The sequence below is a fragment of the Salminus brasiliensis genome, chromosome 14 (assembly GCF_030463535.1).
Source record: "Salminus brasiliensis chromosome 14, fSalBra1.hap2, whole genome shotgun sequence".
Classification (NCBI taxonomy): domain Eukaryota; kingdom Metazoa; phylum Chordata; class Actinopteri; order Characiformes; family Bryconidae; genus Salminus; species Salminus brasiliensis.
In genome coordinates, this window is record NC_132891.1 from 11,994,287 (window position 1) to 12,017,784 (window position 23,498).

At 43.0% G+C, this 23,498-nt stretch overlaps 1 protein-coding gene across 3 annotated transcripts in view; it reads left to right on the plus strand.

The window, feature by feature from the left end:
- vps13d (vacuolar protein sorting 13 homolog D) overlaps nt 1–23,498 on the plus strand; it is a 45,652-nt gene that overhangs the window by 19,602 nt on the left and 2,552 nt on the right. For 2 of the 3 annotated variants that reach the window (XM_072697451.1, XM_072697452.1), the window contains exons 37-69: nt 59–148; nt 373–513; nt 638–766; nt 1,172–1,246; nt 1,801–1,906; nt 2,024–2,176; nt 2,389–2,524; nt 2,771–2,818; nt 2,912–3,062; nt 3,150–3,366; nt 3,443–3,690; nt 4,635–4,826; nt 4,919–5,045; nt 5,162–5,304; nt 5,428–5,558; nt 5,693–5,868; nt 5,995–6,118; nt 6,221–6,456; nt 7,414–7,516; nt 7,605–7,762; nt 8,309–8,417; nt 8,509–8,679; nt 8,833–8,934; nt 9,130–9,279; nt 9,381–9,530; nt 9,649–9,742; nt 9,836–9,984; nt 10,135–10,269; nt 10,468–10,635; nt 16,201–16,333; nt 16,737–16,932; nt 22,158–22,289; nt 23,064–23,304. In XM_072697451.1, coding sequence (XP_072553552.1) covers nt 59–148; nt 373–513; nt 638–766; nt 1,172–1,246; nt 1,801–1,906; nt 2,024–2,176; nt 2,389–2,524; nt 2,771–2,818; nt 2,912–3,062; nt 3,150–3,366; nt 3,443–3,690; nt 4,635–4,826; nt 4,919–5,045; nt 5,162–5,304; nt 5,428–5,558; nt 5,693–5,868; nt 5,995–6,118; nt 6,221–6,456; nt 7,414–7,516; nt 7,605–7,762; nt 8,309–8,417; nt 8,509–8,679; nt 8,833–8,934; nt 9,130–9,279; nt 9,381–9,530; nt 9,649–9,742; nt 9,836–9,984; nt 10,135–10,269; nt 10,468–10,635; nt 16,201–16,333; nt 16,737–16,932; nt 22,158–22,289; nt 23,064–23,304 — 4,814 coding nt within the window. The remainder of the gene's footprint in view (nt 1–58; nt 149–372; nt 514–637; nt 767–1,171; nt 1,247–1,800; nt 1,907–2,023; nt 2,177–2,388; nt 2,525–2,770; nt 2,819–2,911; nt 3,063–3,149; nt 3,367–3,442; nt 3,691–4,634; nt 4,827–4,918; nt 5,046–5,161; nt 5,305–5,427; nt 5,559–5,692; nt 5,869–5,994; nt 6,119–6,220; nt 6,457–7,413; nt 7,517–7,604; nt 7,763–8,308; nt 8,418–8,508; nt 8,680–8,832; nt 8,935–9,129; nt 9,280–9,380; nt 9,531–9,648; nt 9,743–9,835; nt 9,985–10,134; nt 10,270–10,467; nt 10,636–16,200; nt 16,334–16,736; nt 16,933–22,157; nt 22,290–23,063; nt 23,305–23,498) is intronic. The other variant, XM_072697454.1, reaches the window with a different exon arrangement.

A 23,498-nucleotide genomic window follows, 5' to 3' on the forward strand; every position in this document is an offset into this window, starting at 1 on the left:
TAGAAACATTTGGGGAAATTTGTGATGCTATTTGAAAGGTCTTTTTGCATCATCAAAGGGCTGTCAGTGCTGCAGAGGATTGGATCGACCCAAGAAGGAAATGCTAGCTTCACCCTGTCTGGAGATTACTACAACAGAGAGCTCTCAGGTGAGCTGGAGAGGATTCAAAGGCTTTACACTAAGCTTTAGAGTTGTGTAATGAAAGCTTTCAGAAGTCATCTCCAAAGTGTTATTTCTCTTATTGAGGAAAAGCTTGGAGGCAGAATATGTACTTTAGAGTCAAAACTGAACATTTTGTTGAAGTGTAAACAGCAGATGCGTCGAGGCATTGTTGACCGGTTTCTGCCGTTTTTTGTGTGTGTGTGTCTGCAGGCTGGGAGCCGTTTATTGAGCCTTGGCCATGTGTCCTTAACTGGCAGCAGCAGGCGGCAGGTCGGCTCCATCCTCCTCGCCTGAAGATGGGAGTGCGAGCCAAGCAGAGGCTGGACGTAAACATCACCTCCGTCTTACTGGGTAGCCAGTCTGGGTCAAGCTCTCTTACTTACCTTCCCTCTTTTCTCTAACTGTTTGCCTCCATATTTATGAGTAGTGTGATGTTTTTCTCACCCTGCTGTCGGCCTGTCGTTCTGACACACAGAGCAGTACAGCACCACCAAGACTTCGTGGTTAGCAGATTACTGCAAGGAAGACGAGCAGTCGCCACAGTCCTCCTCCTCCTCGCTGTCTTGGATGGGCTCCTCTGTGGATCCCCCCTCCTTTGGCCAGAGTGAGTAGCAGGCATGCGTTCAGTTTTGATTTCTAGCCAAAACTAGAAAAAACTGATTCAGTGTATTTTGTCACATCGGGGAAAGAATAAACACTGCACTCCCAAATGTTTCCTTTGGGAATTGTATAAAGGTAATGAGACCAGCGAGATTATGCACTGTTTAAGTACTGTGGTTAAACAAATAATTTGTTTTGTCAGGTAGGGTGCATCTCAGTGATAGAGCATACATTCAGCCACTTAACCACATTACATGGCATGACCTAATGAAAATATTCAAGAGATCCTGTTGTATTAAAAACAAAAAAAGGTCTTTTGTCAGTGCACTCCTGTCATACATCTTCCTTGCATGTATTTCTATCTCGCTTCTCTCTTTCCCCTGTCCTAACCTTTTCTCTCTGCTGTCAGGTGTGCCTCTTGCCCACCTTAGAACTAGGAGCACTGCCAGCTTGACTTGCCTTGAGCAGCAGATACATGCCCGAGGTACCGTTCATAGACTGTGCAGTGATATTTTAAGCAAATCACTGTCTGGTTTTGGAGTTTATAGGATAGCTTCTCTTCTACCTTCAACCCCTACTCATTCCTTTTGCTCTTTTTTCCTTTTCTCTTTGTGTTAACCCGCTGGAGTTGTTGTTATCCACATAGCATGTTTGTTTTGAAGTCAGCCTTGTTTCATTTCACCTGTACTATCACTCCATGACTTTTGTGTACAGTATTGAAGATCGTGCGGTTACATGGATATGGTTTTGTGGAGACGTGTTTGTGTTTGTGTGTGTTTGTGTGTGTTTGTGTGTGTGTGTGTCTCATTTTCGTCTGTGTGCGTTGACATGAGATGAAAGATGCAAACTGGAGTTGCATATGTTTCATTCAACTTGTGAATGAGGATTGCCCAGTCCTTATAAAGTGAACACCACCCATGTGTGTTCACTTTCAGTGTTTTCAACATTTTTACTTTTTCCATAAGTCCAAAAGTTACTACAAAGTCAGTAATCAGTAAAACTATGTTTTAAGGTGTGCTTTTCCTTGTGTGATTCCAGCGGACGTGAAGCTGTCTAAGAGGAGGCAGCCGTTTATTCCCTATGCCTTACGTAACCATACTGGCTGTACTATGTTGTTTGCCACTCTCACCACCACCCCAACCAGGTCAGAACATCTGGTTTATTCCATTTATTGGTTATTTGTAGTAAAAACAGAAGAGAGATTTTGCTGAGATTGTTGCTACCTTAAAACTTCACTTCAGCATCCTTTTTTAATCCACAGGGTGGCACTATCTCACAGCGGTAGTGCTGACTCCATATCAGACGTGCATGGGCCTGGGACAGATGACACACATAACATCAGTCAGTGGAGAGAGGTGCTGCCAGGGGAGGAGATTCCTTTTGAGTTTGAGGCCCGTGAGAAACTTAGGCACAGGTGTGTGTGAACCTTTCTGCATTGAAATTCAGCTGGAAAAGAATACAGCCCTCTTAACAGTAGGTCATCTCAGCATGAACAGCTCGGCTTAGCTCAACTACAAACATACTCTCCGTAGAGCCTCAACATTTCTGTTTGGTGTATTAAAAATATGTATATATATTTTGTAATTGCCCATCTGTTCTCAGTCTTATTTGTTGTCCTGTCCTCAGACACACCCATGAGCTGAAGCTGCACCAACTGCTGGTGCGTGTTGGAGGCTGGGAGCAGGTGAAGCCCGTCTCAGTAGATAAGGTCGGTGTGTTCTTCCGATACGCCGCCCCTGATCGCAATAACCCCTCCAACACGGTGAGTATTTGACCCTGTTAAAATATAAGCACTCCAATCACAAAATTAATCTCTCTGGCAACCAACTGATCTGATTAATGTTGGATTGATTCTCCGAAATACTCTGTACTTGATTATTCATCACACGTTATTCAAGGTCCTTGAACTCTCATGGGTTTTCTTTTTCATCTGTTTTTTGATGTTTTTATATTTCATATTGAGCTAGAATTGTAAAATTTAACGCATCTCCTTTGATATCTTGTTTAGGTTGGCAGCCCAATCAGCAGAACCAACATCATACATCCCCATGTATATGTACGTATGTGTTTTCAAATTCTCTGCCAGTTGATCATCAGGTTTACTAAAAGTTTAGGATGTATGATTCTCAGTATCTAACCTTGTGTGCAGTTCTCAGCCCTGCCCCCTGTCAGAGTGGTCTTCTCCATCACCATGGAGGGTAGTGCACGCAAGGTCATCACAGTGCAGTCTGCTCTCATGGTGAAAAATCGTTTGGAGGTTCCTATGGAGGTCCGACTGGACAGCCCTTCTGCTCCAGACAGTGAGTGTCAATCTGTTCTCCTCTTTCTGACCTGTATGTTCATATCAGCTTATCATTTTTCATGCAATTTTAATTTATCCCCAACAGAACCAGTTGTGCTTCCACCGATCCTGCCTGGGGAAGCCTTGGCTATTCCACTCCACTTGACTTCGTGGAGGCTACAGGCTCGGCCCAAAGGCCTGGGGCTGTTTTTCTGTAAGGTGCCTATTCACTGGACTAGTGTGGAGCGCCCTGGGGAGATCAGCAGCAGCAAGAGGGAGTGCCAGTCAGCTGACTTTGATGACCAGCTCAAACGCAGCTTCAGGTAGATGGAGAGAGAGGTTTGAAGTGTGATGTAGTGTTATTTCTTATGAGATATTAGTAATCATCTTCCTTTGTAGGTTTTGTGTTGTAATCAAGAAAGAGAACTACCCTGACCAGCAGCCTGCCAAAACTGTTGCTGGTTGTGCCAAGCAGATCTATCGGCAGCCAGGGCACACCATCTACCTACTGCCCACGTTAGTGCTAGCTAACCTCCTGCCTTGTGACCTCAACTATTACATCAAAGGGACATCAATCAAGGGAACCATGAAGCCAGGAAAGGAGGCAGTGCTGCATGCTGCAGACACCTCACAGAATTTAGAGTTAGGTAAGATGGAGGCCTTGTTTTTATTTTTAGTGGGTCTAATAGTACAGCAGATTCGCAGTAGATGTTTCAAATGTTAACAAACAAAAATTTACAACTGTCATTTACAACAATCATTCTCAACAGTTTTAAAGTTAGGATTAGGTGGGTAGGATTGGGCCTGTTGGGAACTTACACATATTTTATCTGCATCGATAAGTTTTGTCAAACAGTGCTTTACTGACTGATATCATTAACAGGTATCTATTGTCACACTTCTTAAACTTTAATAAAAAGCAGAAATAGTATCTATATTTTGATATTTATATTATTTGATTATTACCTTTTTACATTTTTTGTATATTAGTTCTCTTCATGTGTGTTTTTTTTTTTGTTTGTTTTTTCCCCATGTTGCCCCATGCTCTCATCCTGAAGGTTAAGTTTGGATACATTTGGGATTGGATGCATTTAGAAGTGGTTACCATACTAAGCTCCCTAAATACTTACTCTACTGGGTTTTCTGGTGACTTGACCATATTAGGTTCCGGCCGACTGTACTGACTGAGTTTGAGAGTTTGAATCCCAGAGAAGCTATACCCAAAAAACATTGATAAGTATCAGCATTCTGTCAGCAATATTTCCCTTGTGCACATCAAAGTGTAAGTCAGAAATTTCAGCTAATCTTGGTCAACCAATCAATCTGTTGGATCCCAGGACTAGGGTGAGGTTTGGGGTTATCTAAATTTAGGTTAGGACCTGGTTTCGCTTTTAGAGAAGATTTAAAATGAATTTAATAGATTTGGAGTTAAATGTAAAGTAAAAATTTAAGAATCTATACGCATATCTATGAAGCATGAAGTGCTCTGATCCAAAGGAAGTGTTACCCATTTTTATCAGAATATTACGGAATACTACACATAGTATATTTTGACAGATGTGTGACCTAGCCTCTATTTCACTTTTCTCAGGTATTCTTCTGGAGAATTTTCCTGTGTGTAAGGAGCTGCTGATTCCTCCTGGTACTCAGAACTACGTTGTGCGCATGCGTCTGTATGACACAAACAAACGACTGCTGTGTCTCACAATCCGCATCATTCTCCGAGCACAGGGGGCGCTCAAGATCCTTATCTCCGCCCCCTATTGGCTTCTAAACAAGACTGGTATACTGCCCACTTCTTTCTCTACAAAGGTGTGATGACACAGAGTGAGATGGTGTAATCTACATGCAATTGTGTTGCATTTTATCCTGCAGGACTGCCTCTGATCTTCCGCCAGGACAACGGGAAAATGGATGCTGCTGGGCAGTTTGAGGAGCACGAGTTAGCGAGGAGTCTGAGCCCACTTCTCTTCTGTTATACAGATAAAGAGCAGCCTACCATGTAAGTAAAACATAGACAGCACACTTTTCCTTTCTCTCATTTCTTTTATTCAGCAGTTAATTCTGCCATATCCTTACCAAATTACTCTCTTCCTCGCTCTCTTTTTTGTGAATCAGGTGTACTATGCGTGTTGGGAAAGGGATCCACCCAGATGGTGTTCCAGGGTGGTGCCAGGGTTTCTCTCTGGATGGAGGGAGTGGAGTACGGGCAGTCAAAGTAATCCAGCCTGGGAATAGACCAGGTCTCATCTATAATATTGGTGAGCAGGAAATTACTAAATTACGAAATTACTTTCTCTCTTCTGTGTAATGTGTGGTTTTTTTTTCTTGAACCTCCTGTCTGTGCATTATGAGATCTAACTGGTATAATGTAATTGTTAAAGGAATTAACGTCAGAAAGGGCAAAGGGCGATACCAGGACACCCACATTGTGACTTTTGCACCTCGCTATCTTCTTGACAATCAGTCTTCGCACAAACTGGCCTTTTCCCAAAGAGAGTTTGCTAAAGGGAAGGTAAGCACAATGTGGACATATTTCAAGTATTAAAGTTTGTCTAGTCTCATTGGTGGTAATCTGGACTGATTGTCCAGTGCCTAACATAATAACTAAAAAAACAAAAAACCTTATGTGATAAACCCACACCTTAGGGCACAGCAAATCCCGATGGCTACATCTCCACCCTGCCAGGCTCCAGCGTAGTGTTCCACTGGCCTAGGAATGACTATGACCAACTGCTGTGTGTCCGACTCATGGATGTACCAAACTGCACCTGGTCTGGAGGGTTTGAAGTCAACAAACCAAAGTCTTTCCATGTCAATATGAGGTACTCAACATCAACTGTTCAATTACAAAAGCATAAATATTATTGACAATAATCAGTCATTTCATTAATTGCAGAAGTTTGGGAGCAGTGATTAACTAAACGTTCCTTCAATGAAATCTTCCTTAGGGACACTTTGGGAAACTGCTTCTTTCTTCGTGCTGAGATCACCCTGAAAGGAGCAACCTATCAAATCTCATTCAATGATACTGACCAGTTACCCCCACCATTCCGCATAGACAACATCTCTGAAGTGAGACACCCTTACCAAAACCCTATTACTTTAAATATTGTGTTTGTGTTCATAACCATTTCAGCATTTCTACTTTAACATGGAATTCTGACCTCACCCCAGGTGCCTATTCAGTTCTGGCAACATGGAGTCCCTGATATAAGATTGCATACGGAAGTGAAGGCTGGGGCAGTGCTAGACTATGCCTGTGATGAGCCCACTCTCCCTCCTTACCTCACTTTGACCGTAAAAGGAGCCGGCTCTTCTGAGGTCACCGCTGACATGAACTTCTTTAGAGAGTACAACAAGCTCTACTATGAGAACTTCATCTACATCGCTGCCACTTTCACTTTCTCTCAGTGAGTTCCTGAAATGATGTTTCAAACCTTTTCAAAGTTAACTCTGTGTAAGCAAAATTCTGATCATTGGGTTTGTGTTCACACCTTTACACATAATCCATTCATGCAGATCTGCTCAGCCAATCATGCAGCGGTAGTGCAGAACATAAAATCATGCAAATACGGGCCAGCATCTTTAGGCAATATTCACAGCAACGATCAGAAGGGGGGAAAATTTACCTCCGTCATTTTCAGTGTGGTTTAGTGCAAGACAGTTGTTTAACAAAGCTGTAAAAATATTATTATCACTGCAGTTTCAAGAATTTGTGCAGAATTGTACAGTGATTCAGTTTTGTGGACAGAAATTGTGTTGATGAGAGAGCAGAGAATGGCTAGACTGGTTAGACCTGACAAAAAGGCTACAGTAACTCAAAAATTGTGGTGAGCAGAAAAGTGTCTCAGAATGCACAGCACACAAGGTAGATGGGCTTTAATTTTAATATCAAGCAGTCATAGCTTGCATGCCACAGTCTGCTGGAGTATTGTTCCTGACCATGTGCATCCCGCCATGGACACAATTTGCCCATCTTCTAATGGCTACTTCCAGCATGGTAACACCATGTCACAAAACAAAATTCATCTCCAACTGGTTTTATGATTACCAGTAGAATCCAGTAGAACACCTTTGGAATGTGGTGTAACAGAAAGTTCGGAGCATGAAAGTGCTCCTGAAAAATCTGCAGGAATGTGTTACATGGCCATGTCAGCATGGACCAGAATCTCAAAGAAAAGTTTCCAAGATTTTGTGTAATCCATACCACAAAGGATTGAGGCTCTTTTGAGAGCAAAGAAAGGCCTTGCGTAGTATTACTGTAGTGTTTTTAATAAAGTGCTTCGTGAGTGTATGTTAGGTAGTGCTAGTGAGATGCTGTGAGTGCCTTAATGTTATTCATGACTAAGGATTTGTTGTGACTACAGGGATGCAAGTAAAAGACCAGGAGTAATGAAGCGTGTGGCCAGCAGTGCTGAACTGGTGCTAGATGTTGAACCAAAGACACAGAGAGTGATACTGAAGAAAAAGGTGCGGTTTTGTTTTTCAGATACCTTATTAACAGTTTCTCAAGCAGACACATGATCTAATAGTCTTGATTTTCTCATTTGCTCTGTAGGAGCCTGGCAAAAGATCTCAGCTGTGGAGAATGACTGGGACGGGAATGCTTTGTCACGAGGGTTCCTCACCTCCTCAGAGTAAACCTGCCCAGCCCAGACCGCTGGACTCTTCACTGGTCCTGGACATTGCCGGCCTGGCGGCGGTGACAGACAACAGGTCAGTAAGCACTAAGCCTTATTTTTACAGAGTGGCGTGATGCATGCATGTTACACAATAAAATTGTCATTCAGGACAACCCGGATTAATTTACAAATCAAGTTGCTTAAGTTACAGGCCTACTTTGAATTAATCATAAGAGTATCCCAAAATGTGTAACTTGCTGACTTGCTGAATGCATGCTGACTTGTCCTGGTCGGAGGACATTGTTTTCTAATTACTTATGTTGTGTCTCATCTTTTTGCCTAAGGCTTATGGTTTTGCTGTTTTGTCACACCCACACAATCTTTACAAATGTGAAAAGTTGTGTAACAAGATTTTCAAAAATGAACGTTAGCTTTGATTCTCATTCTTATTCTCACTGGCCTTGATCATTTAGCAGTCCATCAGTTAATTACTGAATTTAGGCCATTTAGCCGTTTAAATGTATTAATCATGTAGCTCTTAAGGAATCAGACTTTCATGCTCTCTATCATGCTCTAATCCTCTTTATTCCACCCACTGCATTCCCTGTCATATACATCTCTTTCTATCTACGTCACACAGTTATGAGCCACTGATGTTGAGGCGGCCAGACTCTCGGCGCAGTACTACCCAGACATGGCATTTTAGCTCTGGCATGCTGACCTGTGGCTTACCCAGACTGGTGGTGCAGGTCTGTCTCAATTTGCTTGGAGTTGCTTAGTGTCCCATCAGAGTTCTCATGATGTCATTTTTGTAAATGGTTGTCATAACTCTTGCCACAGGTTAAGGAGGGAGTCTCAGGGCTGTATGATGGTTCAGAGGTAGTGCTCGGTCCTACGCAGGGATTGCTTGATCTGCTCCCAGAACAACAGTTCATTAACCAGAAGATGAGGCCAGGCTCTGGGGTCCTGTCTGTTCAGGTTCTGCCTGATGGACCTACACGCGTATTACAGGTAAAAGTAACCAGTGGATTTATAAATGGGGACTTCTGGATTTGCAAAGCAAAGACCACCCACATATACCAGGTTATTAGATTTGGGGGCCCTTTTGTTCAAATAGCTTAAATGTTGATGCTTACTGGATACTGGATACTTTTTTTCTTCCAGATTAGCGACTTCAATCAGCGGCGCATGAACAGAACTTCTCCCAGCACTGAGGAGGACCCTAGTAAAGAGGCTCAGAAGAAGGCAACTGAAGAGGAACTTGAGGTTAATTGCTTGAGTCATTGAATTATATTCTAATTAACCTGTTTATGCATTGATACTAGGTTAGATGATTTTTGCAAGAACAACAAAACAGTTGAATTAATAAACCATAACCCTAAAAGAGGTTCCACTGGTAAAAATAAATAAAGACCTGGAACATTTTACATCAGTAAACCTCTCTCTGTTTGCTGTGTGTAGGTGCTGGTGAACCTGGAGGACGGTGTGGGCCTTTCTCTGGTGAACAAAGTTCCTGAGGAGCTGGTTTTTGCAACATTGACTGGCATTAATGTGCACTTTACCCGCACTGCCGCCAGCCAAATGCTGGAGCTCAGTGTGCAGAATATTCAGGTGATTACAGCAAACACAGGCAATGTTGTCTTTTCCAATTTGTTCTGTCCCTGGAGGTGAAAAATGATAATCATTGCCTCTCTCCACTTTCTCTTTCTCAGGTTGATAACCAACTCCTGGGCACAACTCAGCCTGTTATGCTATGTGTGACTCCAAGCTCTAGCGAAAGCACTGTGGTGGACTCTGGACCTGCTTTGCAAGTCAATGCTGTCAAAGTTCCCAGCAGTCTCATGCTCACAGAGCTCTTTAAAGTAAGACCTGACATTTGTGCTCACTGCTTTGACTCTTTGAACAGTTATACAGTTTTAATGCATCATTCTTGCAAAACGTTCTTATTTTGGATAATTTTACAATTTTTACATTTGCCAGCACCTAATGGTCACTGCCCGGCGCTTTACCGTCATCATTGAAGAAAAGCTCCTTCTTAAGCTACTGGCATTCTTTGGCTATGGACAAACAGAAGGTTGAATATAAATTTGTACATAGTTTCATTTACACACAAGAACGCATCTCCCTTTAAAGAAGTGTATGACCGGGTAATGTTTATATGTTTCAGAGGTTGAGAAGTTGGATGAGAACCTGTATGAAAAGGCCAGTGAGGATGCAGGGCCTCCAAAACGCTACTACTTTGAAAACCTAAAGATCAACCTTCCCCAGGTCAAACTGAGCGTCTTTACGTCACACAAGCTGCCGCCGGACCTCATGGTAATATAGACACATCAGAAACAGTCATGCTCGTTCTGTACTGTACTCTTAACCTTCACATTTTATGTTCAGTTTGCATTTTATCTGGGTGATAACCTTAGGTTTGTCATGGTACTACAGTTTAAATTGGCTTGTCTGTGTTCTATACAGGCTCTAAAGGGAACTCTGGGGACTCCACTTATCAAATTTGAGGATGCGGTCATTAACATGTATCCCTTCACTCGAGTGCACCCATATGAGACCCAGGAGATCATCATCAATGATATACTCAAGCACTTCAGAGAGGTACGAGTGCTTCAGTTTGCCCATGTTTTATAGCCAGGAGCAGAAAGTATCCTCTTAATTTGTTTCTGAAGGATCTCTGTGCTTGATTGGATGCTGTTCTGAGGCTGAGCAACCCACAATTGGAAAACCACTGTAGACAACCTCTGCAAATGAACATCCCCTGACCTAATCGGTGTGGTTATGTTTTGTTGTTTTCAGGAACTGCTCAGTCAGGCTGCTCAGATCTTGGGCTCTGTGGACTTCCTGGGCAACCCCATTGGCCTGCTGAATGATGTTACAGAGGGTGTATCAGAGCTCATCAAGTATGGCAATGTGGGAGGTCTCATCCGCAACGTAACACATGGGGTCTCAAACTCAGCAGCTAAGGTAATTTCCAAAGATTCAAGCTCTTATACATTACTGCCAGATGCTTCTCTCAACCTTAAGTACAGATAAAAAACAGAATGGTTACACAAATAATTCATTTAATTATAAAACAAGTGCCAACATCAGCAGGACAAGCATGATTTTCAGGAACTGTTTGATAGTCTAATTAACATGATTTGTCCCTTATCATAGATTGTCAATCAGCCATGTTATGTTTGGTATCTGAAGTTTGCTTGTTTAGTTTAAAACGTGAAATGCTAGAGGAGGTAGGCTAACATTACTAACACTGGAAATGGTCACCAGTCTGATCTTTGTAAACTAAGCCGATGGCCACCCAGAATGTACTTTTAAACTGTTAGCAGCCTTCTGTCAGTTGTGGTTTTCTAGTTAGTGTTTCACAACCAGGAAAAAAACCTTAAGAGACCAAGCACTTTATTAGGAAAACCCATGCAGCTTCCTATTCATGCTAATATCTAATTAGACAGTGATGTGGCAGCAGTGCACTGTATAAAAAAAAATAAGTCTAAGTATTCACACCTGACAGTCTGGTCCAAGGTCCACACCTAGATTACATCATTTACATTTGGTCCGGTTCATTAGTGTTTCATGCTGCAGTTTTGCGAACTCACTAAAGAACTTTGCTATGCCCAGTCGTCATCAAATAAGTGATAAGCATCTCCCTATATTTGACATTAATTGGTTTGTAAAAGGGCTTGTGTCAGATGTCGACATGTTGTTGTCAGTTTAGCGAGTTGCCTTTTTAGGTGTTGATCTTTTTTTATTCACTCAAAGGTTAAATATTCTCTTCAAAATTTGGTTCACATCTTCCACCAGCCTGCTGGTAGCTGATTGATCTAGCAGTCATGTTCTTTAAAATATTGTCTTTCAGTGTCCAGTGCTCTAGCCTAACCAGACATATATATATTAGCTTAAAATGCATATATAAGACCTTTAACTAGACTGGGGGCTTCAGTTGTGCGCTTTGTAGGTTTTTTTTTTTGTTGTTCTCTGCCAGTGACTATTTAAACATGCATTTCTTAGAACATTAGAATACCTCACATGATCACAGCATTTGATTATTTCCCAGAAAAAAAAATTAAACAGCACAGAAATGTCAGACGCATGTTTTGTTCCCTAGCTGAGCATTCTGACCTGATTTCTTTTTCTGATATGCATTAGGAATGGTAATAACCATGATTTTCATACAGTTCTACCACTTGATCACTTGAACTGAAGCATCACATTAAATTAACACCAATACCATGTTTTGTAAGCTGTGCAACCACAAGCTGTTTCTGCAACTGTACACATAGCTTCTTGTCGTTTTATATTAAAAGTCATCACTCAACTTCATGATGATATTGAAGCTCCTGAGCTCAGATATGGAACTCTGACACCAGCAGCTGGACTCTTATTAGCTCAGCTCTGACAGACCTCATTTGCTCATTGCCCTGACAGGCTTCATTTGCGCCTGGTGTTGGCGAGTGCGGCAGCAGATGGCCCGTACAGTAGCTGTGTGGACTGTGTGTGGTCAGACCTGAGTGCTGCCCCAGCCTTCACTTCTAGCCCTGCAGCCAGCTCCCAGCATGCCTGGCTGACGGGGCCACAGAGCCCCGGCCTTTTAGTGGCGGCCAGCTCCCTGTCATCCAGCCCCTTTGTGTGTTTTTCCCCCTCCATCCTCTCCTCCTCATTTACTGCTCTGGCCATGAGAGCACGCTGAGACAGCATGCTCCATCACCAAATCCTGACCCAGCTTCGTTCCGGATTCCTGCTGTAGCTCATGTGCACTCATCATTGCGTTTTACCGCAGACCATAATCATTACAGCAGAACAATGATGTTTGATTTATTTGGCTCATTCTGCTTTTTCAATGATCTGAACATTTATTGGATAGCAATGAAACCAGCCATGAGTTTTACTTTTTTATTTGTTCTCCTTTGAAATCTGAGGGTTATGATTTTGGGTATTGTGTAAAGAAAAAGGGAAGTGTTTGGAGCTGAGAGTTCTGACATTGGGTACACTCTTAAATCTCCCTGGTTTCCCTGGAAGAATTTTGAACAAACAAATATTATTCCCCATACGCACATTTCCAAGAATATCCAGCAGGTCAGATGAAAAATCTTTGCCAAGACCATCCACCAACATCCTAAAAATACCCTAACATTTTATATGAAAATGTTTTACTAAGGCCATCAAGAGCTTTTGACTTGGTTATGCATCCAAATGTTTCAAAAGTCTTTATATACTTCCTGGGAATAGCACAGCGGTTGTTTCACTGTTGATCTTTGTTAACTAAGCCGATGGCCACCCAGAAAGTACTTTTCAACTGTTAGCAGCATTCTGACAGTTGTGGTTTTATAGTTAGTGTTTCACAACCAGTGAAAAAACCTTACAAGACCAAGATATATATTTTTCACCAAGCACTTCTCATTCATGCAATTATCTAATCTGTCAGCAGTGTGGCAGCAGTGCACGGCATACAAATAATGCAGATACAGGCCAGCAGCTTCAGGTAATGTTCACATCAACCATCAGAATGAAGAAAATGTGTGATCTTGGTGGATTTCAGCGTGACAAGATTACAGGTGCCAGGCTGGTTTGAGTGCTTCTGTAACTGCCACTGCAGTCTCTAAAGTTTACTCCGAATTAAAATCACTCTGTCCAGTTGTGGCGAGGAGAAAACACTAAGAATCTTGAGGTGGATCAGTTACACAGCAGAAGATCACAAGTTCCACTTTTTTCAGAAAAGAACAGAAAGCTAAAGGCTGCACTGGGCACAGGCTCATTAAAACTGGACAGCTGAAAACTGGGGAAATGGTCAGATGAATCTTGAACATTTTTAAAATTTGGTACTGCCAATTAACTTACTAATTCATAGCTCCCCCTAGCACTAGCAAAGCTGCTGACTCTAGGAGCATATGGACTTAATACAGCTCCTCCAGTACATGAGAAGCCAGCCACAGCCTCTTTTCGAACTACCACCGGCACTGCATTGCCGAGCAGCCAACATGCTCTCAGGAGCGCGCCGGGTCCCCAGGTCCACTGGACCAGCTAACTGACGCATGTGCCGACCGACATTGCTTTAAGAGTGATGAGGGGAGAGAGCGCCATCTACCCACTGGCATGGCTCGGGATTTGTACTTGCGACCCTCAAGTCATAGTGGCAGCTGAGTCACGCTGGAGCCCTGAGCCACATAGACCGCTGTGCCACTTGGAGCCCTGAATCTTGATTTCTGCTAAGGCACACAGATGGTAGGGTCGGAATTTGTAGTCGACAGCATGAATCCATAGACTCAACCTGCCTTATGTCAACAGTCTGGGCTGGTGGCGGTGGTGTGATGGTGCAGGGAATGTTTTCTTGGCACACCTTGGGCCTGTTAATACCAATCAATCATTGCCACAGTATTGTTGCTGACCATGTTCGTCCCTACATGGCCACAATCTACCCAGTTCCTAATGGTACCTCAGTATGATAATGGACCTTTTGTTGCAAAGCAAAAATCACTTCAGGCTGGTTTAATAAACAGTGAGTTCAGTGGGTTTTTTTTTTCTAAGTGGACTTCCCAGTCACCAGATCTGAATCCAATAAAACACCTTTGGGATGTGGTAGAATGGGAAATTTGCAGCATGAAAGTGTTTCTGGAAAATCTGCAGGAATTGTGTGAACACAGACCAGGATCTCAAATGAATGTTTCCAACAACTTTTGACTGCAATATATACACCAGTAGACTAGTGTTACCCAGAAATGGTTCTGTGGAATCCTGAAACCTCTGAACTTTGCTTTGCTCCTGTGTTAGTGCATCTCTACAGCTCCTGTATCATGGGCTGTTAATCTGTGACATATCACATTTCTCATGCTTGCTGTAAGGCATGCTTAATCGTGGCTGAAATTGAGCTTTGTTGACTCCAGAGCAGTTTCACCATCTTTACCTCATATCCCTCGTTGATTGCTGCACACTGAACTGCTTTATGACAGTCACACTATGGCTGTATTTCCCCCTCAACCCCACCACACACACTTGCATACGGACACGCAGTGAGGGGCCCAGCTCTCAGACTGGAGGAACTGATGGTTTGACCAGGGCGATGGGGGGGCCATAAACTTGAAAGCATTCTCCTCTTCCTCTCCCATCCCCCTCAGTCTCCGATCTGGTAAGTGTATTGGTTTAGTTTCACAGCACAGCTTTAAAAAAAAAAAAAAAAAAAAGGCAGGGAGGAGGAGGAGGTGGAGAGAATTGGAGCTGGCCTTCAGATGAACTCACCAGGGACTTTGCTTGGAGAGGTCATTCCAAGTTCATGCCTGGCTCCTGCCGGAGCTCTGCAGAATGTGCCTGTGTTTACCCAGTGCTCAGGCTCCAGTAGGGCGCTCGTTCGGCCTGTAACACAAACCCAATTCCAGGAGGCACCTGCTGGGGATTGGTGGTGGGGGGGCCCTCTGGGCAAAGTCAGATCAACTGTGCGGAGAGGGTAGAAAGCCACCCCGCTAGACAAATTACTGCCTGATATATTTGACAGCTGGATGAGGCGCTGTGAAAAATCAGCGTCCCCATAACTCAACAGTGGAGCGGATACAGCGATGAGAAATGCACCGCTGGTGCAAAGCATAAAGTCTTGTAAATAATGTTTTTGTAGTCATGGGTTATTTAATGTCATTACTGTGTGTGGATAGATGGCTGTGTAATTTATCTTGTGGACGCTTCACAAAGCTCAAATTTGTCATGGATTGCTTAAAATGACCAATCCAAATTTAATTTCCTTGCAAAGAATTCTCTTTAGAATTGAACGTCTGCGCGTATTGTCGTCCTCAGAAAGTGTTTTGAATGTGTGACTGACTGCATGAAACAGCTTTTTTGGGTCATGTGTATGGAAGGACCTTTGACTAAGACAAATGAGTTATCAATCCTTTCACACTGAGAGCCACAATAAGTCATTGATGTTGTCCAAGGCAGACAGTCCACTCCTTAGGGACCCTGCAGGAGGCTTTTAACAGGCTGAAAGGGCCAATGTTGGCATCGCAACAGCCTGTTATTTTAACAGACAAATTCTTGAATGGGATGAAGATTTATTGAGACATGAATTGTTAATCATTTCACCTTATTGGTGGCTTGAATGTGTCAGAACAAACATTAGAGAGAACTTGATAAAAACTTCATTTTAGTTTAGTGTATAGTTAATTAGCTTTAGGATGTGAGATGCATTTTTTTTCCTATTAATTATTTTTTACATTATATTAGATTATTTCAGGTCCTAGGAACCCATACACTTATAGCATACCTTCTGTGCTTTGTTGGACCTCCTCAAAACAACCATTAGACTCAATTTAGCTAGTGTAACAAATTGCTGTTTGATTATGTCAGCGGTGGCTTGTTTATAATTAACTAGAGAATACCTCTTCATTTGAATTGTGCTAAAGCAATAATTTACAATATAACCAAATGCACAATGCCTTATGCAATGCAGTAAAGACAGCTCCGTTAATATGACTTTCACACTTGTGCTTTGTGTCTTTGCCGTGTGTGTGTATATATGTCACACTCTTACTATTTGCTTATTTGTTTATGCAGTTTGCTGGTACCTTGTCAGATGGACTTGGCAAGACCATGGACAATCGGCACCAGAGCGAGCGAGAGTACATTCGTTACCACGGAGCCACCAGTGGGGAACACCTGGTGGCAGGCATTCATGGTCTTGCTCATGGTACAGTATTGTTGTTTATTGTTCTGTTGATATGCACTTAGAATTTCCAGTGATGTCATATCATATGGTTTATGGTCGTATTTTATTCAAAATGAATACTGTCTGAAGTAAGCTAATGCCGTGGACGCTGATCATAGAGTAGTTAGCTCTTTTAGCATCACTAACTATATATATATATATATATATATATATATATATATATATATATATATATATATATATATATATATATATATATATATATATCGCTGTGGTTGTAATCTGTATCAACGGATCTGCTGTTGCACTGGATGTTCTAACACAAAGTAAACAAAGATGGGCCCTCTGTTGTCATAAAAAAATAAGGAGAATACGTTTTATGATCCAAGTACCAAAGGTTTTCTATTTTCTTTCCATCATCCAGGTATTATTGGCGGTCTGACCAGTGTCATCACATCCACAGTGGAGGGTGTAAAGACTGAGGGAGGTGTTAGCGGCTTCTTCTCAGGTCTAGGGAAAGGACTTGTTGGCACTGTGACTAAGCCTGTTGCAGGAGCTCTGGATTTCGCCTCAGAAACAGCCCAGACTGTAAGAGACATGGCCAGCCTGAGCAACCACAGGTACAGTTCTCTTCACCTACTCACACACATGCCATGTCCAAACTCAGATTAGAGTCACTGTGTAAGTGATTGCCCACGCACACACCTACACCCGGCTTTCCCACCCTTTGTGGTTTCATGATGTTTACAGGGTTGTGGACTGCGCTTTAGGCTCTGTGAACTCTCCATAAACACTTAAACACCAGATGTACCTATAAATCCCACCTGGCTTTTAATTGGTTTAGCTTGTGGCTGGTGGGGTTTTCACTCTAATGAATGCCTCCTAATGATCCACACCACTACACAAAAGCTCTTAATCGCTCCTGCTCACTGGTTTAAGAGCCTTCCCTCTGGGTGTGACCCCCACCTCTGGCTCCGACACCACCCTACCTGATCTTTTATGAGGGGGCCCAATAGCAGCTCATATTACACAGGGCGTCTGGTATGTAAAGCCATTTGTTCTGCATTTGCCTATGTATATGTGAGGCAGCCAGGCGTCGGCGGGAGTCGGACTCGCCGCATCGAGTGTTTGTAGCTTTTCTGCTCCAACTGGAGGAGGAATGAGAGAGTTTCCTGAGTTCCCTCCAACCCTGTACAGCGGGTGGGGGAGGAGAGAGGAGGGGTGTGTGTATCTGTGTGTGTGTGAAGGACCTGCTGGTGAACTGTGCAGTGGGGAACTAGGGGAGGGTTTTTGGGGGGAGGCATTCGGAGCGTGCCTGCCACAGTGCGGCGAGGAGTTCAGCCAAAGTTCACACCGAAAACGCGCAGGATTCATGGGTCACAGCGGACACTGTCTGACCCTGCTATTACACTCTTTCGAAAACACACTGGCAGGTACAGCAAGGTCCCGTTCTGTTCTGTTACTGTTTCTGAACACACGCATGCACGTCTCCACGAAAGATCGGTTCCATATTTCAATGTCCAAACAAACTGGTGCATTAGTCCCCATTAAGCTTCCTTTCACCCTCGTATAAATGCTGGCCTGTAGACTTTTGCGGTATTTCAAGCGAACATGGCAATGAACAAGATGATAAACTCACAGGGAAATGTTTATTACTGCCGCGTCTTCTCAAGTGCAACAGCCCCATTACATCTCCTGCATTCACTGCCGGATCACAAACAGGAAATAAACAAGTAAATGAGAAACAGACTGGAGCGGGCCAGGAGTACTGCAACTGTCCACACACTCCCTTTGCTCTCTTGCCCTGCTTGTGAACTCTCCCTCCTTCATCTCTCTGCACCCCCCCCCCCAACACACACACACACACACACATCCACACATATGTACCCCTCCTCGCTCCACTATGCAAACCAGGCAGCCTTCCAGAGCCAGCTCAATTACAATCCCAAAACAAAGCGGAGAAGTGCCGGGGGGCAACGGCAGGGGCTCAGGCTTTGGCTAAATAAGCACCCTGCTCAAAGCTCATAGCTGTCAGTTACGTTTGAAAAGCATGTCGTTTCTATTACCCCTGCACAGCATATGAAATTCTCTTTATGTGCTCTGCCTTTTGACTGTGCTCAGCTTTGGGAGGAACATGAAAGAGATGTTGTGGTGAACTTCAGATTCCATATCAGACATCTGATTAGGTGAAGAAATTAGTGAATAGGTATGTCTCTCCTTATTAACAGTTTCATAATCCAGTATATTGTCACGGTCATGCAAAAACCTTGTAGCTCCATTTTATAATGCCTTTTTTGCTGACTGTAACTGTGAATCTGGCAGTTTTTCTTTACGTTGTGTCAATTTCATAATGAATTCCTCAATAGAAATGCTCCAAAATGTTTTCTTTTTTTTCCATTGAAATGTTATTGAAACATGTTATGTTATGAAATTTTAATTACGTCTCCTGTAAAGTTGCACTTACTTGAGAGTGAGACCTAAAAAGGCATTTTGTTGAGTTAATTTGGGAGATCAGATCTTTCTCTTTAAACAGGCCACCCCAGTGTCATTAAAAATAGTATACCACCCTTGGAGGCTGGCACATCAAATACGCTCATTTACATGTGTGGATGAAGCTTATTGTGTATTTTATATCTACATTAACCAAATTAGGCATGCAAATCTGTTTGTTTTAAAGTGTGAACAAACATAAGTTAATTGACCATGACCTTCATTATGACGTTCTGTCAAAGAACTTCTCAAAGAGTGTGGCAAAGACTCATAGGGCTGCTGTGATCAGTTGTCGTAGTTGATTGCGTTGATGCGGTCAATGTTTTAAGTCTCATTATTTTAACATTAATTTAATTTAGCTTTTTTTCATGTACAACTTTTTATCGTTACCACTATGTAGGTACCACTAGGTCATTTGTTTCTTACTCCAGTCTGGTCGGCTCCCTTCAAAGCTGCTCCAGAGGTTAACTATATAGGCTTTAAAAGAACCAAAGCATTGAAAGTATAGGGGATCCTGAAATGAGCACGAAACAAAAAGCTGGTTTGTGTACTAGGCAAAGTTTTGAAGGCATACCAAAGCAGCACGCGCACAATGCACAAGCACCTGAAGAAATGACACATAGGCGCTATTATAGGCAATGGACCACCAGAAACAGCAAAACCACTGTAAACTTTTGTCTATTCATGTTTAAGGCTGGTTCATACCGAGTGCGCACGCGACACTTTGTGCGGGTCGTAGCGATGGACCTTTCGCGTTGCTACTATATATATAAAAAAGATCAGAACAGCCTGCAGATGCCAGTGACGGCCAGCACCTCAACAAAGCGATGTGGGGGGAGAGCACCATGCACCCCCCTTGGAGAGAGAAAGGCAAGTTGTGCTCTCGGGGCCTCGGCTACCGATAGCTAGCAGCATAACTGGGATTCGAACCAGCGATCCTCTGATTTTGGTGTCTTAGTCCACTGGACCACCCAGGGCCCCGAATCTGGTCTTTTACATTGATTGACTTTGGTGTATGTGTGTGTATGTGTGTTTGTTTGGAAACCTTATCTAACTTCTCTATTCTGACATTATTTTAAGCACACTTGCACAATTTTAATTTTTGGAGGAAAATTTATCGTAGAGATTAATCAATGATGACAAAATAATCAATTGATTAATCTGTAATTTGCGGCAGCCCTGCTGTGGCAGTGTCTACATCTGAAAAACAGAGAACCATTCATTTGTGGTCTTAAAAAATATAATTTTTGTACATGGACTTCATTGACCCTACTTCCATATTAACTTAATTATTATTTAACTTTTATTTCACATCCTTCTGAACAAGTAGCTACTGATTGAAAGCAGTTAGTGGGGATGTGGTTAGAAAAAGTTAGGCTTATATAAGAAGTACAGCCTAATTATTGTTTTCTTCATAAACAAAACCCATGTGCTGTACACATCAGAGGTTCCTAATAACTGATGTTTTCGCAATTCTATAACAAGACGTTTACTCATGATGTCTCACACATTATGCTTGGATAATTGTTTCTGACACTGCCCTCCTACTCCATGCAGAGACTCTGGCTAACTAAAAGATTGCTACAGTGTTGAACTGTTCCCTTAATGTCTTTGGCAGAGATCTGGAGGCACGTTATTCCTGCTCGTATGCTTTAAACAGGTGTCTATGGTGTGCAGAGTTGAACACCTCTACCGTACAGCAGCCTTGTCCCCAACCCCCACCCCGCACCAAGTTCCCGCCCTCCCAAAGTCCCCACCCTCAGTCCTGCTGCTCATGCTTTTTCTCGGAAGGGAGCAAGAAGTAAGAGCTGTTTGTTTGCACCCATTGACAGATGACTGGCTGGACTCCAAGCCCTGAGCCTGACCTAGAGTTGAACCCTATTGTTCCAGCAGCACAATCGAGTGCAGGGCATTGTGTGCAAGTGCCTTCAGAGCAGTGGGTGAGGCTAGAGGAGGAGAGGTTAGGAGTCTCATTGGATACCCAGGGCCAGATTTCATGACTTATGGTTATGATTATGATCCATTTCTCAGAAGGGGAGCCAAGTACATGTGGAAGTGTTGGCTTTTCATAAGGAGGAAGCAGTCCTGAGATTACACTTTACTGAAGCAGCAAGTGGTGGTTTGATGCCGTAGTTTGTACAACCAGAGGAGCTTCTGTGGTTTTGTAGTCCCTTACCTTGCATTTGAGAAAGCTGACCTTTGACTTTCTTGGAACCAAAAATTGTGGACATCTGGTTTTCTATGCATTGAGATCCTGGAGGCTGCTGTTTCTTTGTGGTGTAATGGATAGGTTAGGAAAATATCTCCAAAAGAAACCCTCAGGCCTCTCCGTTCTTCGGAGAGCCATCCTCAGTTGTGCTGTTCCCTCATGCCTCTCATCCCGAGCTCAGTTCTAGATTAGCAGCAGCAGCTGCAGACGCGCAGGCCGCACTTTAAACAGAACAGAGAAACAGTACACTGCCGTCTTTGTGAATCAACTGGAAACCATCAACTCTAATCAAATGACTTCAGGCCCAGATTCAAGCCAGATGTAGGAATTTCAGCTCAGCCTGCAGTGGCAGCCAGGGAGAGGGGTCAATCATAGGAGAACCGAGGCTCAAGTTTTGCATTGGCATTGTAGAAGCTTGGCCTGTCCTTTCAGTTTCATAGGCTGTGTCCATGAAACGTAAGGCAGTAGAAGAATGGTGACACTTGCACCTCAGCTTTGAGAGTAGAGTAGAGAGCGATTGCTAGAGATGGAGTAAAGGCAAAACTGCTCATCAACTCGTGTTGTGGATGCTAAAGACCCATGTATTTGTTTATTAGCTGCAGAAGACGATTGGACCAGTTCCTTGAGTATAGTATAGTGTAGTATAGTTTCCAGCAGCATGTTGCATTAAAGCGTCTGTTGCTGCTGGATCATGAACTGTCCTGCAAGAATGGAAAAGCACCTTACGAATAGAAAGGACTTTTAACCAACAAAATGTGTTTGAGTGGGAAAACCTTGGGTAACATAGGACAGTCATAACCAGAGCTTACACAAGTGTTTGTTCTCTGTTGAGTAACAATCATCGTAAAATATTAGACTTGCTGGTGCTCAGAATTAGTCATCTTTGAGGCCAACAAACACAGTTTTACTAAAATGAAGGAATCTATTCCAAAATCATCTCTTCCACTTTCACAGGAACAGTTTGCATAATTGTGGTGTTCCTGTAAATGAAGGCCTAGAACTATTTGAAACATTATCATGAAAATAATCTCCTTTTCCCTACCACTTCTAGGTCTAAACTACTACTACCATTTAAGAGCATTTGAATGTAGTGTTTGTCCTTAGTGTGGGAAGTAACAGAATGGTGTTGGTGTGTGTATATGACAGGCTGAGTGTCCAGCGGGTGAGGAAGCCACGCTGCTGTAAGGGTCCTCAGGGATTGCTGCCCCGCTTCTCCTCCACTCAAGCTGATGGGCAGGAGCAACTCTTTCGCCTCACCGACAACATTCACTCCGAATTGTGAGTATTCAGCACTGATCAACGTTTCAGAACTACAAAAATGTGAAGTAGTTTTACCACAAATGGTTCTTTTCCTCCCCTCATTCATATCTAAAGATACCCCATTCACATAGATCTAGCCTGTATGGCAAAACACCTTTCAGACTGAGAAATATATCTGTTAAGAAGATGATTTCTGTTTGAGTATTTTAGTAGATGCAGTACTTTTGTTCAAAATTGCCTCTGAAAGGGTCATTTTTGCAGATTGCAGAATTGCAGATTTGTTAAAGAATGATGCCAAGAAGGACAACATAAAGTCTTTGCTTTTGTCACATCTTTGTTCTCTAAAGAAGTAACACACTAAGGCGTTAACAGCCGCCTAGCAGGAGTATGAGGCAGCTTTAGGTTAGTAGTCTAAGACCTTGTGGCTATGCTTGAAGCTGGGCCAAAAAAGGCGTTTGTCACCTCTGAGGCTAATCCATCCAGATCAGCAGCCCCCCCTGTGGCCCAGATGACCTCTCCCCTCAGAGGTGCCACACAGCCCATTACTCTCCCCAGCAGCAGCACCACTCCATCCGCTCACCAGGCCTTTACACACCAAGCTATGCAAGCCATGCTTCATCATAATCGCTCTCCTCTATATACGTGTGTGTGTGTGTGTGTGTGTGTGTGTGTGTGTGTGTGTGTGTGTGTGTGTGTGTGTGTGTGTGTGTGTGCCTTTAAAATCAGATTAGAATGAAACTGTCAGTTTTATAAATCATGATTTATTCCTCTGGTCCTCTTCTCTCTATGCAGCTTTATTGCGGTGGAGCCTATAGACACCTACTTTGTGCTCATTTCTTCTAAAGTCGTGTACTTCCTCAAGCCTGGGGAATACGTGGATCGGGAAGCAATTTTCCTGGAGGTTAAATACGATGACCTCTATCACTGTCTGGTCTCTAAGGACCATGGGAAGGTGTATGTTCAGCTCACCAAGAAAGCTGAAAGCACTGGCAGTGGTGTGGCCATCCCAGGCCCATCTCATCAAAAGCCCATGGTAAGATGATTTGCTTTTTTTTCATAACTCAAAAATAAACAAAATGCCCCAGTCACAGTGCCGATTGGGTTTCTCTTTCAGAAGAGCAAAGGCCCATATTTAATGAGTGCGTAAAGCATCAGTATGTGAGAAATATTTTGTGCTCATTAGGCGCAGACTCGTATAGTACCAGCAATACAGGGGGGAAAAATCCT